At 45.6% G+C, this 15,954-nt stretch overlaps 2 protein-coding genes across 2 annotated transcripts in view; one reads left to right on the top strand and one right to left on the bottom strand.

Annotated features, from left to right (window-relative positions):
- LOC119943434 (vomeronasal type-1 receptor 100-like) overlaps positions 1–1,696 on the bottom strand; it is a 2,526-nt gene extending 830 nt beyond the window's left edge. The window contains exon 1 of the mRNA XM_038764410.1: positions 1,573–1,696. Coding sequence (XP_038620338.1) covers positions 1,573–1,696 — 124 coding nt within the window. The remainder of the gene's footprint in view (positions 1–1,572) is intronic.
- A 1,123-nt stretch (positions 1,697–2,819) lies between these two features.
- On the top strand, positions 2,820–15,060 carry LOC119943433 (vomeronasal type-1 receptor 90-like). The gene is made up of 2 exons (XM_038764409.1): positions 2,820–2,982; positions 14,177–15,060. The coding sequence occupies exons 1-2, from the start codon at positions 2,820–2,822 to the stop codon at positions 15,058–15,060; spliced, it is 1,047 nt and encodes a 348-aa protein (XP_038620337.1).
- Positions 15,061–15,954: the final 894 nt, after the last annotated feature.

Genomic DNA, 15,954 nt, shown 5'->3' with positions numbered 1-15,954 from the left:
GTTCCTTCTTCTGTAAAATGATGGATAAAACTGTGAGACCCGTGTATGACACGGACTGTGACCAACCTGACTAGCTTGTATCTACCCCAATGCATGGTACAGTGCCTGCCACATGGTAAGCACTTAAGAAATATCATTAAAGAAAAGAAGGAGACACTCACCAGGCTGCACTTTGATTCGGGACCGGAATCACTCTCTCCCCTCTGTGGTGGCCAGGGTGACATTTATAAGGAAATGTTTCATGTCCTCATGCCCCTCCAGGCCAGTGATTTTCTTGTCACTAGCAGGATCCTGATGCTTTCACGTGAGAGCAGGAGATGACGTCCCCAGTGACCAGAAACCGCTTGTGTCAGCCCATCATAGTGACAAGCCATATGGGCCACAGTGGGCCATAACACTTTTCTCACTCTCTGGACTACCCCCTTAGTGATACCAATAATAATAATAATAACAATGGTAATTGTGGTTTTTGCTAAACTCTCGCTAATGGTCAGGCAATGTATTAAACATTTGGAGACATGCAAGATCTCCAACATCTGCAAGATATATGTTGGGACACAGCCCCTATCCTACATGTGGCTAACAATATAAGCAGGAACAATACCAGGTATTAAAACCCATTTTACAGTTGTGGAAACAGAGGCAGAGTGAAATTACACTTAATATCACCTGCTCAAGTTCACAGAAAAGGGCAGAATTAGAACTCAAGCTCTCAGACTCTCAGTCCCAGGCTCTTTCCCCTAGGCCACACTGCTAGGCAGACAATAAGTGCTCAATTTATACCACTGACTGATTGATTGATCAGAAAAACCTCAGTCAGTTGAGGATAATAATAATAATTTTTGTATTTGTTAAGCGCTTACTATGTGCCAAGCACTGTTCTAGGAACTGGGGGAGATACAAGGTAATCAGGTTGTCCCTCATTCGCAGTCTTCATCCCCATTTTACAGATGACAGAACTGAGGCCTAGAGAAGTTTTGATTTGCCCAAGGTCACACAGATGATAAATGGCGGAGCCGGGATTAGAACCCATTCATTCATTCAGTCAGTCGTATTTATTGAGCACTTGCTATGTGCAGAACACTATACTAAGCTCTTGGGAAGTGCAGGTCGGGCACAGAGAAGTTAAGTGACTTGCCCAAAGTCACACAGCTGACACGTGGCGGGGCCGGGATTCGAACCCATGACCTCTGACTCCAAAGCCCGTGCTCATTCCACTGAGCAACTCTGATTCTGTACACTTTCCACTGAGAAGCAGTGTGGCTTAGTAGAAAAAGCCCAGACTTGGGAGTCAGGGATTGTGAGTTTTCATCCCCAAGCGCTTGGTACAGTGCTCTGCACACAGTGGGCGCTCAGTAAATACGATTGAATGAATGAATGAATCCCGGCTCTGCCGCTTGTCAGTGAGGTGATATTGGGCAAGTCATTTCACTTCTCTGTGCCTGTTATCTCATCTGTAGAACAGGGATTAGGACTGTGAGCCCCCATGGGACAGCCTGATTGCCCTGTGTCTACCCCAGCGCTTAGAACAGTGCTTGGCACAAAGAACTTAACAAATACCGTTATTATTACTGCCCCCTGGTGGAAGGGCGCGGGATCTCGGGCGCTGCACCGCGTGGCTGAGTTCGCCACTGCCCCCTGCTGGGAGTGCGGGGGATCTCGGGCGCTGCACCTCATGGCTGAATCCGCTGTACATTTCTACAGATTTATTATTCTATTGATTTTGTTAATGATGTGTATTTAGCTTTAATTCTCTTTGCTCTGACGACTTTACACCTGTCCACGTGTTTTGTTTTGTTGTCTGTCTCCCCCTCCCAGACTGTGAGCCCGTTGTTGGGCAGGGACCGTCTCTATATGTTGCCAACTTGTACTTCCCAAGCGCTTAGTACAGTGCTCTACACACAGTAAGCACTCAATAAATACGATTGAATGAATTTTCCCCTCAGGCCCACAGTACTTTTGTACAAAGCCATAATTTATTTATTTATATTGATGTCTGTCTCTCCTTCTAGACTGTAGGCTCACTGAGGGCAGGGACTATGTCTACCAACTGATATATTATACTCTTCCAATTGCTTAGTACAGTGATCTGCCCAGAGCAATCAATCAATCAATCAATCGTATTTATTGAGCGCTTACTGTGTGCAGAGCCCTGTACTAAGTGCTTGGGAAGTACAAGCTGGCAACATATAGAGACAGTCCCTACCCAACAGTGGGCTTACAGTCTAGAAGGGGGAGACAGAGAACAAAACAAAACATATTCACAAAATAAAATAAATTGAATAAATATGTACAAATAAAATAAATAAATAGAGTAATAAATATGTACAAACATATATACATATATACAGGTGCTGTGGGGAGGGGAAGGATGTAGGGCGAGGGGGATGAGGAGGAGGGGGAGAGGAAGGAGGGGGCTCAGTCTGGGAAGGCCTCCTGGAAGAGGTGAGCTCTCAGTAGGACCTTGAAGGGAGGAAGAGAGCTAGCCTGGCGGATGTGCGGAGGGACATCTTCCATGGTTTTCTTCGCTTGAGGCACAGGATCATCACTGAGTTCCCATATCAAAGAGGGTTTGCAGACAGAAGTATGTTCTGAGGAGACCTTCAGGTCTTATTCCTCAGAAAATCACCCAGGAACTTGATGACTCTTGTGTCACAGGTGAGGCAAGACAAAGGAGGGCTGACAGTAGCATATCCACTGACCACAAAACATGCTAATATTCAAGAAGGTGATATTATTCTTCATGATGTAGCTAGAAACAGGGAAAGGACAAAGTCTCCCACAGTAGAAGACTACAAAGCAGCTCACGAGCCAGCACAATGAGTCTCGTGGCTCGTCTCTCTGGTGATATTTCAGGGGTTTTCTGGTACTATGGAGAATGCTTGACCTGGGTGGCCTGTGTTGATGCAGGCGGAGGATCATGTAAGCCACTAGAGCAGCTCATAGCCCCCAGAGAGAGTAATGTCAAGGAGAGCCATGAAGGTGAGAATCGACCCCTCAAGGATTTGTTTAAGGGCACAATGTAGCAATTTCACCTCAATGCTGGTTGCATTATGTGAAAGCGACCACTTGGTACAAAAGGTTGGTGCTTATCAGCATGTTTGGAATCCACAAGATGGCTAAGAGCTGGGAGGATTAAGGGTTGGGGACTTGAAGTTTGAGCTGGAACAAATAGGACGGTAGGTAGACTGATGGTGAATGGCCTGGACCATGGCTCAGTAGGGAAGTGTTACAGATGGAGAGGCCTCCGGCGTGATGCGGTAGACATATGCAAACAGCTTACACTCAGCATTGGTCTGTACAAGCTTCAGCCCCCAAATTCCTGCTGTTCTGGTGATCCACCTGGTAAGAAGCATCACGGTGTGGACCAGAGCTAGGTGAATGATGACCAGGTCTGTAGGCTTTAGTTTGGAACCCAGGATGAATGACGAGAGATAAAGTATGTTGAGAAGGGAGTTCCCGATGATACCTACTATGTTCTGGAAGAGGAAACAGACTTCCTGAACCATGTCAATGCTCATTGTTTCTTGTTACAAATATCTGCAGCAACACTGGAGTTAGAAGGATGGGCCAGAGACTGTGAGAATTTCATTCCTGGAGCTGCAAATAAAATTGTCAAAGGATCCAGAAAGAATTGAGTATTTTAGTCAAATTCATAAGGAATAGTCATGTTTATTGATTTATGAAAAAAACAGAATTATATGTAAACCACTGGTGTCAAAGGCCCTATGAAAATCTAAATCTATGTATTTACTGGTCATTTCAAATGATCTCAGCAAATGAGTAGGGCACAATTTCCCCTTAATTAATCAATCAATCAATCGCATTTATTGAGCACTTACTGTGTGCAGAGCACTGTACTAAGAGCTTGGGAAGTACAAGTCGGCAACGCATAGAGACAGTCCCTACCCAACAGCGGGCTCACAGTCTACAAGGGGGAGACAGAGAACAAAACCAAACATACTAACAAAATAAAATAAATAGAATAGATATGTAGAGGTGAGATAAATAAATAAATAGAGTAATAAATATGTACAAAAATATATACATATATACAGGTGCTTTGGGGAAGGGAAGGAGGTAAGATGGGGGGAGGGAGAGGGGGACAAGGGGGAGAGGAAGGAAGGGGCTCAGTCTGGGAAGGCCTCCTGGAGGAGGTGAGCTCTTAGTAGGGCCTTGAAAGGAGGAAGAGAGCTAGCTTGGCGGATGGGCAGAGGGAGGGCATTCCAGGCCCGGGGGATGACGTGGGCCGGGGGTCGATGGTGGGACAGGGGAGAACGAGGCACGGTGAGGAGATTAGTGGCAGAGGAGCGGAGGGTGCGGGGTGGGCCATAGAAGGAGAGAAGGGAGGTGAGGTAGGAGGGGGCGAGGTGATGGAGAGCCTTGAAACCCAGGGTGAGGAGTTTCTGCCTGATGCGCAGATTGATTAGTAGCCACTGGAGATTTTTGAGGAGGGGAGTAACATGCCCAGAGCATTTCTGGACAAAGACGATCCAGGCAGCAGCATGAAATATGGATTGAAGTGGGGAGAGACACGAGGATAGGAGATCAGAGAGAAGGCTGATGCAGTAGTCCAGACGGGATAGGATGAGAGCTTGAACGAGCAGGGTAGCGGTTTGGATGGAGAGGAAAGGGCGGATCTTGGCAATGCTGCGGAGCTGAGACCGTCAGGTGTTGTTGACGGCCTGGATGTGAGGGGTGAATGAGAGAGCTGAATCGAGGATGACACCAAGGTTGCGGGCTTGTGAGACGGGAAGGATGGTAGTGCCTTCAACAGAGATGGGAAAGTCAGGGAGAGGGCAGGGTTTGGGAGGGAAGACAAGGAGTTCAGTCTTGGACGTGTTGAGTTTTAGGTGGCAGGTGGACATCCAGATGGAGATGTCCTGAAGGCGGGAGGAGATGCGAGCCCAGAGAGAGGGGGAGAGAGCAGGGGCGGAGATGTAGATCTGGGTGTCATCAGCGTAGAGATGATAGTTGAAGCCATGGGAGCGAATGAGGTCACCAAGGGAGTGAGTGTAGATCGAGAACAGAAGGGGACCAAGCACTGAACCTTGGGAAAACCCCACAGTAAGGGGATGGGAGGGGGAGGAGGAGCCTGCAAATGAGACTGAGAATGAACGACCGGAGAGATAAGAGGAGAACCAGGAGAGGATGGAGTCTGTGAAGCCAAGGTCGGATAGCGTGTTGAGGAGAAGGGGGTGGTCCACAGTGTCGAAGGCAGCTGAGAGGCCGAGGAGGATTAGGATAGAGTAGGAACCGTTGGATTTTGCAAGCAGGAGGTCATTGGTGACCTTTGAGAGGGCAGTTTCCGTGGCATGTAGGGGATGGAAGCCAGACTGGAGGGGGTCGAGGAGAGGGTAGGTGTTGAGGAATTCGAGGCAGCGTGTGTAGACAACTCGTTCAAGGAGTTTGGAAAGGAATGGAAAGAGGGATATGGGGCGATAACTAGAAGGTGTGGTGGGGTCAAGAGAGAGTTTTTTTAGGATGGGAGAGACATGTTTGAAGGCAGAGGGGAAGGAACCAGGGGAGAGTGAGCAGTTGAAGATGGAAGTTAAGGAGGGGAGAAGGGATGGAGCGAGAGATTTCATGAGATGAGAGGGAATTGGGTTGAAGCACAGGTGGCCAGAGTAGCACTTGAGAGGAGGGAGGAGAGCTCCTCTGAGGATACTGCTGGGAAGGATGGGAGAGTAGCAGAGAGTGTTGAGAGCCGGGGGGTTGTTGAAGAGGGGGGGAGTGACTTTGGGGAGGTCGGACCTGAAGGATTAAATTTTGTTAATGAAGTAGGAGGCCAGATCGTTGTGGGTGAGGGAAGGAGGATGGGAAGGAACCGGGGGCCTGAGAATGTATGAAAGAATGTTGAATGTACAGAAGAGCTGGCGGGGATGATGGGCATGGGTGTCAACAGGTGCCATGTTGTCTTACCCCCAGCAAAGTGTGATTTTCCATGGACCCACTGGACCTGAACCTCCTTATAGACTGCACTGATGTACCAGGATGAGGCTGTCACTCAAGGTAACCTCACACAAAGTGGTCATAGAGGAAGACCATCAGAAGTTGCTAGAGCTGGTAGTAGGTCACTCCTGATGACCTCCTCCCTGAGGGACAGGTAGTTGAATTCAGTAAAAGGTAGGAGGTAACTCACTAAGATGGTCACATCCATTTCAGAGGAAAACTGAAAAAAAGAGGAAGGGGCTAATTAATTGGGATGTCCCTCAAGCATTTTGAATGAAATAGACTGAGTAAATCCCGGGGATGCAGGGAATAGGAAAAGTGGTTAAGAGTTTAAGATCCCTGAGAAGTCAGGCAGCTATCCCAGGGGTAGGAAAATGATCATGTCGACTGGAAAGCCTTTAGTGCTGGTCTCAGAAAATCCTTACAGAAGAATCAGGAAAGGGTGCACCTGATACATCCTGATTCCTTGAGAGGCTGAGGAGCAAGGACCAGACAGCACAATAGATACTGGAAAAGTAGGGTCCTGGGGAGGGAAAGTGTGAGATAACAGCTCATTCTGAGCAAGGAATGTGTCTGCCAACTCTCTTGTATTATACTCTCCTAAGGGCTTTGTGCAGTGCTCTGCACATAGTAAACACTCAAGAAGTACTATTCATGATGGCGAGGAAAGGCCAAGGCATCTTCTATGGGAATTATTTTGTATTGGCCAATTCATTTGTTAAAGATCCTTTCAATTTGTGTATAGGAAATCCAGTAGTGCTCTGACCTTTTAGTGTACCTGGGATAGTGCTTCAGTTAGCTCTTCGGGGTCCAAGGAACAAATCTGCCTGGGTGGCAAAGGAATACGGGGAAGAGAAGGCCACTCCAGGCTTTAGTTTGGAACCCTAGGGCAACGAGGAGAGGTAAAAGCATGTTGAGAAGGAAAGAAACTCAGATTCATTCATCTCATTCATCTCAATCCTATTTATTGAGTGCTTACTGTGTGCAGAGCACTTAACTAATGCACTTGCGAAGTACAAGTTGGCACATATAGAGACGTTCCCTACCGACAATGGGCTCACACGTCCTAGAAGGGGGAGACAGACAAGAAACACAATACATGTGGACAGGTTGTCAAGTCGTCAGAACAAATAGAATTAAAGCTAAATGCACATCATTAAACAAAATAAATAGAATAGTAAATATGCTAAAGTAAAATTGAGTAATAAATCCTGTACAAACATATAACAGGTACTGTGGGGAGAGGAAAGAGATAGGGTGGGGGAGATGGGGAGGAGGATTGGGAAAAAGGGGGCTCAATCCTGGGAAGGCCTCTCTAGGAGGAGGTGAGCTCTCTGTAGGGCTCTGAAGGGAGGAAGAGAGCTAGCCTGTCACAATGTTGTACATATTTATTCTATTTATTTTATTTTGTTAATGTGTTTTGTTTTATTGTCTGTCTCCCCTCTTCTAGACTGTGATCCCGCGGTTGGGTAGGGACTGTCGCTATATGTTCCCAACTTGTACTTCCCCAAGTGCTCTAGTACAATGCCTGTGCACACAGTAAGCGCTCAATAAATACGATTGAATGAATGAATGAATGAAAGTCAGAGTGATGCAGAAGGAAGTGGAAAACTTAGGCTTAGGCTCCGGAAGGCCCTCTGGAGAAGAAACTATGCCTTCAATAAGACTTGAAAAGGGGAAGACTGTTGGACTTTGGTAAGAGAGAATTTTCCAGGCTGGAGGCAAGACTCGGGCTAGGGGTTAGAAGCGAGTAGGTGAGATCAAGGCACAGTTGAAAAGGTTAGCTCTAGATGAGCCACAGTGTGTGGACTGGGTTGAAGAAGGAAGAAATGTGAGGTGAGGTAGGAAGGTGGCCAAGGTGATGAAGTGCTTTAAAGACAATGGTGAGAAGTTTTTGTTTGATGTGGAGGTGGACTGAGCAACATTGGAGTTTTTTGAGTAGTGGACGTGATATAACCTGAATGTTTCTTTGAAGAAAAATGATCCAGGAATTAGAGATGAAGTATGAACTGTAGTGGGGAGAGGACAGGAGGCCTGGAGAATCAGCAAGAAGGCTGATGCAGTATCCAGGTGGGACTAAGGTGAGCGATGTATAAATGTGGTAGCAGTTTGAATGGAGAGGAGAAGGGCAGATTTTAGCGATGTCGTGAAGGTGGGACGGAGAGGATTCAGTGATGGATTGAATATGCGGGGTTTGAAAGAGAGAGAGGAGTCGAGGCTGCAGGCTTGTGAGGACAGGAACCGATGGTTGGTGCCATTCATTCAGTCATTCATTTAATCATCTTTATTAAGCGCTTACTGTGTGTAGAGCACTGTACTAAGCGCTTGGAAAGTACAGTTCACCAACAAAGAGAGACAATCCCCTGCCCACCAAGGGGCTCCACGTCTAGAAGCAGGGAGACAGACATCAGTGAAGTGAAAGTCAAGGGGTCAGGACAGGGTTTGGGTGGAAAGATAAGAAGTTCTCTTCTGAGACATGTGAAGTTAGAGGTGACAGGAGGACATCCAAGAAAAGATGTCTTGAAGAAGCAGTAAGAAGATGTGGGACTGGAGGCAGAGGGCCGAGAGATCAGGGCCGGGGATGTAGATTGGAGTATCATCCGCGTGGAGGTTGGTAGTTGAAGCCATGGGAGCTAGTGGTTCTCCAATGTGAATGAATGTAGTCTGGAGAATATAACTTGTTATCAAAACCTGAAGCTTGAGCGATCCCGACGGTTCGGGGGGGGATGGGGAGCTAAAGGAGGAGCCTCACCAAGAAGACTGAGAAGGAAACAGCAGAAAGATAAGAGGAGAAGAAACAGGAGAGGACAGTGTCAGTGAAGCCAGGATTGGAAAAAGTTTCCCGAGAGAAGGGGAGGACCACCAGTGTCGAAGGCAGCTGTGAGGTCGAGGAGGATTAGGATGGATTAGAGGCCATTGGATTTGGCAAGAAGGAGAACATTGGCTGATACTTTGAAGAGAGTGGTGAATGGGGCTTCCAGTCTAAGTAGGAAGAGAGAACGGGTATTTAATATCTATTTTATTGTTATAACTGCAATATCTCCAAGCGCTTACTACAGTGTTTTTCACACAGTACAGCTCTCAATAAATCCGATCTGAATGAATTAATGAATCTTGCCTCTGCCCCTCTCACCTACATCCTGCCCTCTGGCTCGAATGCCTTTCCTCTACATATCACTCTTCAGGTCCCCTTCAAAGCCTTACTGAAGGCACCATTTTCTCCAAGATAACTGCCCTGGACTAAGACCCTTTTCCCCTTTTCTTCCATCCTTTCTGTATTGTCCTGACTTGCCTCCCTTTATTCACCCCCGTCCTAAGCCCCGCAGAACTTACATACATAATCTGTTGCATTTATTTGCTTTAATGTCCTTTCATCTACTAGCTGTAACGCTTGTTGTGGGCAAGGCAATGTGTCTACTACTGTTGTTATATTGTACCTCCTACCAAAACAATTTGTAACGCCTCCATGAACAGCAAGCACTCCGTAAATATAACTAACTGACCAAATACAATATCAAAAAACACAAAGGAGAGGTCATTTGCAAAGAAAATCAATTCTTTTGCATTAGTTATGCATTGCCTGTTATAGCTCCAAAGTGATATGTATTACGTTCTACACATGTTATTATAAAGATGAAAAGAATACTTCCCTTCACCAAACTTAGGCTGCCTACCGCAATGACATTATTAAAATGGATCAAGTTGCTCTTTAAACAGTTGATGGTCACAGTCAGAATGAAGTTCCCCAGCAAATTTGGAAACTATACCCACTGGAATAGGAGATGGTGAGCAGAGGTGGAATGAGAAAGCTGGGTTATGACCAGATGGCCAATAAATTTATTTATGTAGTTTAATCCCCTTTAGGTACAATCAAAGTATTAGGGTGAATAAACATCTTTTTTCCAGAGGAGGCCTCATGACTTTAGGACATTACAATTTACAGGGGCCAATCACCAGGAGGAATTTAAAACAAATTACAACTGATACTGACTGAGGATTAAATAGCAGATATAAGTGACAAGGATATGGGAGGAACTGCATTCAAGTAAATTGTGAGGATGTTTCCCACATTCAGCTGGAGCACAGTGAGAATTAAATAGGGAGAAATTGACTTTATGATGACTAAACTGCAGTCTGAAACGTTGTTCAAATCTAATTCAAAGCCTCTTCAATGCAAATGTTAAAAATATGAAAATTAAATGATTCTTATGGAGAGTTGAGGATAGTTTAATCCCAGTGAACTCTTCTCAGGGACTAGGTTGCTTCTGGAGGGAAATGAATGAAACTAAATTGGTTTGCCAAATTACTCAGGGACATGTGTGTGTGTGTGACTGTCTGTTTCTCTGTGTTGCCAGAATTATGGGGAAAAAGTTTGCCTGCCTTTCAGGTGTCATGAGAGAAAAAGACCAGAAGAAATATTTTCATTTCAGCAAAATATCCAAGTCTAGTACTCCTCAGCTCCATCCCTGTTCCTCTGAAAATCCTGGGGTCAGCTCTAGCAGAGACAGCCCTGTGGCTCCAAGACAGGGGCAGACGGGGCAAGGTCTGAGAAAAGCGGGTCTGTCTCAATCAGAACTGGAAAGACCAGCTGAAAGGTGGGGGTTTGGGTTTTGAAGGAGCTCCCCAAGCCTGGGAGCAGCGAAACCTTTTCTGAATATAAAGCTGGGAGTCAGGCATAGGATAGAGAAAGGGACTCAGCATATGGCCAAGAGCAGGGAGTTATTTTGCTACAGCTATTGAGTAGGGGGACTGAGACAGGAAGGGAAATTCACCTCATTTGAGAGGTGAGAGGTATTGTGTCTCTATAGTCAGGGTGTGAGGGAATGGCCACTTCAGTCATGTTCCTTTTTGATTTTACCTGACCAGTCCTACTCCCAGTCCAAGTCTCTATCGACCCCTCTGGCTTATGAAAATGATGACATCCTCTCTTGCTCTGACATAGAGTCAGCAAGAATCAGTGTGGCCTAGTGAGAGGTAGCATTGCCTAATGGATACAGCACGGGCCTGGAAGTTAGGATCTGGATTCTAATCCCAACTCCACCACTAGCCTACTGGTTGACCTTGGGCAAATCACTTCCGTTCTCTGTGCCTCAGTTCCTTCTTCTGTAAAATGATGGATATAAAAACTGTGAGACACGGACTCTGTGAACAACCTGCCTAGCTATGTATCTACCCCCAATGCATAGTACAGTGCCTGCCACATGGTAAGCACTCTAAGAAATATCATTTAAAAAAAGAAGGAGACACTCACCAGGGCTGCACTTTGATTTGGGACCTGAGTCACTCTCTCCCCCCTCTGTGGTGACCAGGGTGACATTTATCAGGAAAAGTTTCATGTCCTCATGCCCCTCCAGGGCCAATGATTTTCTTCTCACTAGCAGGATCCTGACACTTTCACATGACAGCAGGAGATGACGTCCCCAGTGACCAGACAAGTTATTGCTTGTGTCAGCCCATCCATAGTGACAAGCCCAGAAGCAGCTGGGCCATACACACTTTTTCTCACTCTCTGGACTAACCACCTTAGTGATACCAATAACAATAATCAAGATTATAGCAATAATAATGGTAATTGTGGTTTTTGCTAAGCCCTTGTTAAGGGTCAGGCAATGTATTCACATTTGGAAACACTACAAGACTCTCCAAGAATCAGCCAAGATCTCTGTTGGGGCATAGCCTCTATCCTACATATGGCTAAACAATATATGTATTGTATGTATTGTATGATTGTACTCGCCCCAAGCACTTAGTACAGTGTTCTGCATAAAATAAGCACTCAATAAATATGATGGAGAGAACTGAATGAATGAATGAATGAATAAGTGGGAGAGTGGACATATTATCAGTAACAGTCTGTAGAAATAGTAGCAAGTTGTTATTTGCACTAACCCCTCTGTTGAGCTCTTCTAGATTGGGAAGAGTAGGCTATAATTCAATCAAGGAGGGCTTTATTTCCTGCTGGCAATAAACCGTCTAACGGCAGACCTTGCAGTTTGCTATCACGGCAAGCATCCTGGTCTTACATCCCATCCTTTTACCATCTCTCCAAGCTACTCAACTGAGATAGTGGCCTTATCTGGATTTGGCTAGCTGTGTATCCTCGATTTGTCCAACTGGGCGACTTCTCTTGTCTCTTATCTGGTCTTTCATCATTTATCTGTTCTTTCCATCTTACAGTAGGTTTCTCTCACAATGATTTGATCCACACATTCATTCATTCATTCATTCAATTGTATTTATTGAGCGCTTACTGTGTGCAGAGCACTGTACTAAGCGCTTGGGAAGTACAAGTTGGCAACATATAGAGATGGTCCCTACCCAAGAGCGGGCTTACAGTCTAGACCTTGGACCTGATGATTTAGCATAAAATTCACAGCAGGGTAACCGATAAGCAGCTCCCTCCCCTTCAAGTCTCCTGTCCAAAACAGGATCAAATGATGCTTCTACATTGGTAGAAGCAGTTTGCTGTAATATTTGAATGTTTGTATTAAACTTTCACTCCCAACATTTCACTACCCTCAGCCCCCTCTCTTTTATTCTCTCTCTCTCTCTCTCTCTCTCTCTCTCTCTCTCTCTCTCTCTCTCTCACACACACACACACACACACACACACACGCTCACAAAGCTAAATATCTTACAGTGAGAGAAAGAAAGCTTAGTAACTCGCAGGCTCTGTTTAACAGCTAAGGTCTTCACCAGTGAACCCTTAATTTTTTATGTCTCAGTTGTCCAGAGGTCTGTATTGTTTGGTATCTGGCTTTGGGATCAAGACTTTGAGTGAAATATACATGACTTTTCCCCAGCTGCATCTCTTATAACACAGTCTGAATTCCTGTCTCCATCCAATACTCCTGCTTCTGTAATGAACACCAGAGCAAAGAATCAAGGATACAAAATCCGGAGTGTCTCACTTTATACTTTCAAACACATCCCCCCCAATCCCAAACTGGCTGCTTGGGTATAAGGGTATGAGTCTACAGTAGTAAGTGGGATATGGGTGAGGGTGGGGGATGAGGGTGTGTGGCTTCTGATAGTGGGATTGTGCCCCAGTGCGCTGTTCTCAGGTGGTTACAGTTGGATTAATCCCTAACTATGCTCAAATTGTTATTCATTCATTCAATCGTATTTATTGAGCACTTGCTGTGTGCAGAGCACTCTACTAAGCACTGTGGAAAGTACAACACAACAATAAACAGTGAGATTCCCTGCTCACAAAGAGTTTAGTTTAGAGGGGGAGAGATAGAAATCAGCGCTTAGAACAGTGCTTTGAACATAGTAAGTGCTTTATAAGTACCATCATTATTATTGTTATTATCAATATGAATAAACAAAATTACAGATATGTACATAAATGCTGTAGGACTGGGACGGGGAAGAGCAAAACGAACAGATCAGGGTGATGCAGAAGGGAGTGGGAGCTGAGGAAAAGTGGGGCTTAGTCTGAGAAGGCCTCTAAAAGGGGATGTGCCTTCAAAAAGGCTTAAATGTGGGGGAGGAAGAGTAATTGTCTGACGGATTCGAGTATGGAGGGCATTCCAGGCCACAGGCAGGATGTGGACTAGTTGTCAACGGTGAGAGAGAGATTGCTTAGTTCCATCTCTAATTCAAAATGCTTGAGGGGCATCCCAATTGATTAGCCCCTTCCCCTTTTCTCAATCTTCCCCTGAGTTGCCTGTGTTTCAGGTGGAGGTGCAACTTAATGAATTCAGGCATGAATTTAATGAATTCAGGCATGAGGTCATCATAAGAGAGCTTCTACTGGCTCTAGGGACTTCTGAAGGTCTCCTGCTCTGACCATTTTGTGTGAGGTTAGCTTGAGTGAATGTGTCACCCTGGCACATTGGTGCAGTCTGTAAGAAGGTTTAGGCCCGGGCCATTGGAAAATCACTCGCTGCTGGGGGTAAGAGAACATGGCATGTGTCAAAGGGAAATTGTGCCCTTCTCATTAGCTGGAGTTCTTACAATTCATCAGTAAATATGCAGATTTAGATTTTCATAGAGCCTTTGACACCAACAGTTTACATGCAAATGGATTGCAGCACAGCTGAGTATCAATGACCATCCTCTACCAATTTGACTGAAATACTCATTTCATTCTGGATCCTTTACCAATTTTCTTTTCAGCTCCAGGAATGAAATTCTCACAGTCTCTGGCCCATCCTTCTTCCTCCAGTGCTTCTGCAGATACTTGTATCAGAAAGCCATGAACCTTGTTATGGCTCAGAAGTCTGTTTCATCTCTCAGACTGGACTAGGTATCAGGGGGAACTCTCTTCTCACCATGGTCTACCTCACCTCGCTCCTCCTGGGTTCCAAACCAAAGCCCACAGACCTGGTCATTATTCTCCTAGCTCTAGTCCACAACATGATGCTTCTTGCCGGGTGGATCACCAGAACAGCAGGAATATTGGAGCTGCGGATTGTACAGATCAATGCTGAGTGTAAGCTGCTTGACTACATCTACCGCATCACCCGGGGCCTCTCCATCTGCACCAGCACCCTCCTGAGCGTGGTCCAGGCCATCACCATCAGTCCTTGCACCTCCTATCTATTCAAGCTCAAGGTTCAGATCCCAGACGTCATCCTCCCGGTTTTAGCCAGCTTGTGGATGCCAAACCTGCTGATAAGCACCCAACGTTTGTACCAAGTGGTCGCTTCACATAATGCAACCACCATTGGGAGCAATTGTTACGCTATTCCCATAGACACAATCCTCCAGGGTCTTATTCTCACCTTCATGGCTCTCTGTGACATCCTCTCTCTGGGGATCATGAGCTGCTCCAGTGGCTACATGGCCCTTCTCTTGCATCTTGCATCTTGCAAGAGCCAGGTCCAACGTCTTCACAGTACCGGCCAAGCCCCTGAAATATCACCAGAGAGACGAGCCACCAAGATCCTTGTGCTGCTTGTGAGCTGCTTTGTAGTTTTCTACTTTGGAGACTTAATCCTTTCCCTGTTCCTAGGGACATTCATGAAGAATAATGACACCCTCTTGAATGCTGGCATGTTTGTTGTCAGTGGATATGCCACTGTCAGCCCCTTTGTCTTGCTCACCTGTGACACAAGAGTCATCAAGTTCCTAGGTGATTTTCTGGGGAATAAGATCTGAAGGTCTTCTCAGACCATGCTTCTATTTGCAAACTCTCTATGATATGGGAACCCCTGTGAAGATCTTGTGTTTCAACCAAGCAAGACCATGGAAGAGCAATAGCACCATTAAACCAAGGACATTCCTAGCCATAGTCCTGGAGATAATCAGGGTTCCATTAGGTGGTGAGAGTTTACAACACTAAATTCTGCTACAGACATCCCTCCTATGGAAGCTTTTCCTGACTCCTGGCTATTGTCCTTCCAACTCCCATTTTGCTTTGCTAGACCTTTATGCATTGTTTGGTGACTGGATCTGTGCGCAGCAGGTTCTATCTCCTCTGTGGATCAGAGGAGATTCAGAGGATCTGGACTCTAATCCCAGCTCTGCCATTTACCTGATGTGTGACCCTAGGTAAGTCACTTAGCACTTCTGTGCCACAGTTTCCTCCACCTAAAATGAAGATTCAATACCATTTCTTCCCCGCTACTTAGATTGTGAGTTCCCTGTGAGGCAGAAACTGTGCCCAACTTTATTAAGGTTTACCTTCTCCAGTACTTAGAACAGTGTTTGACCCAGAGGAAGCCTTAGCAAAGACCATACAATTATCATTACCATAATTATATTGTTACTATTGTAACAGAAACCACGTGAGGCCCATGGAGTCACCAGCTTTACATACTCCCCCATTTCTCCTCATCTTTGTCATCTTCCCCATTTTCCTCCCTTAAACCAAGATACAAATGCAAAGAGTTCAACAAAGATAGGGATAATAATAATAATAATGATAATACCAATAAACGTGGTATTTTTAAGTGCTTACTATGTGTCATGCACTAAGTACTAAGTAAGGCACTAAGTACTAGGGTGAACATAAAAAATTGGGTTGGACACAGTCTTGTGTTTCACATTGAC

This window comes from Tachyglossus aculeatus, chromosome 22 (genome assembly GCF_015852505.1).
Source record: "Tachyglossus aculeatus isolate mTacAcu1 chromosome 22, mTacAcu1.pri, whole genome shotgun sequence".
NCBI lineage: Eukaryota > Metazoa > Chordata > Mammalia > Monotremata > Tachyglossidae > Tachyglossus > Tachyglossus aculeatus.
This window is presented reverse-complemented; position numbering and strand designations above follow the sequence as displayed.

Excerpts from the sequence above, each read along its gene's own strand:
- LOC119943433 (XM_038764409.1), top strand. The coding sequence starts at position 2,820 with ATGAGTCTCGTGGCTCGTCTCTCTGGTGATATTTCAGGGGTTTTCTGG. Across the intron at positions 2,983-14,176 it reads TGTCAAGGAGAGCCATGAAG|AAGTCTGTTTCATCTCTCAG; the intron begins GTGAGAATCGAC and ends GTTATGGCTCAG.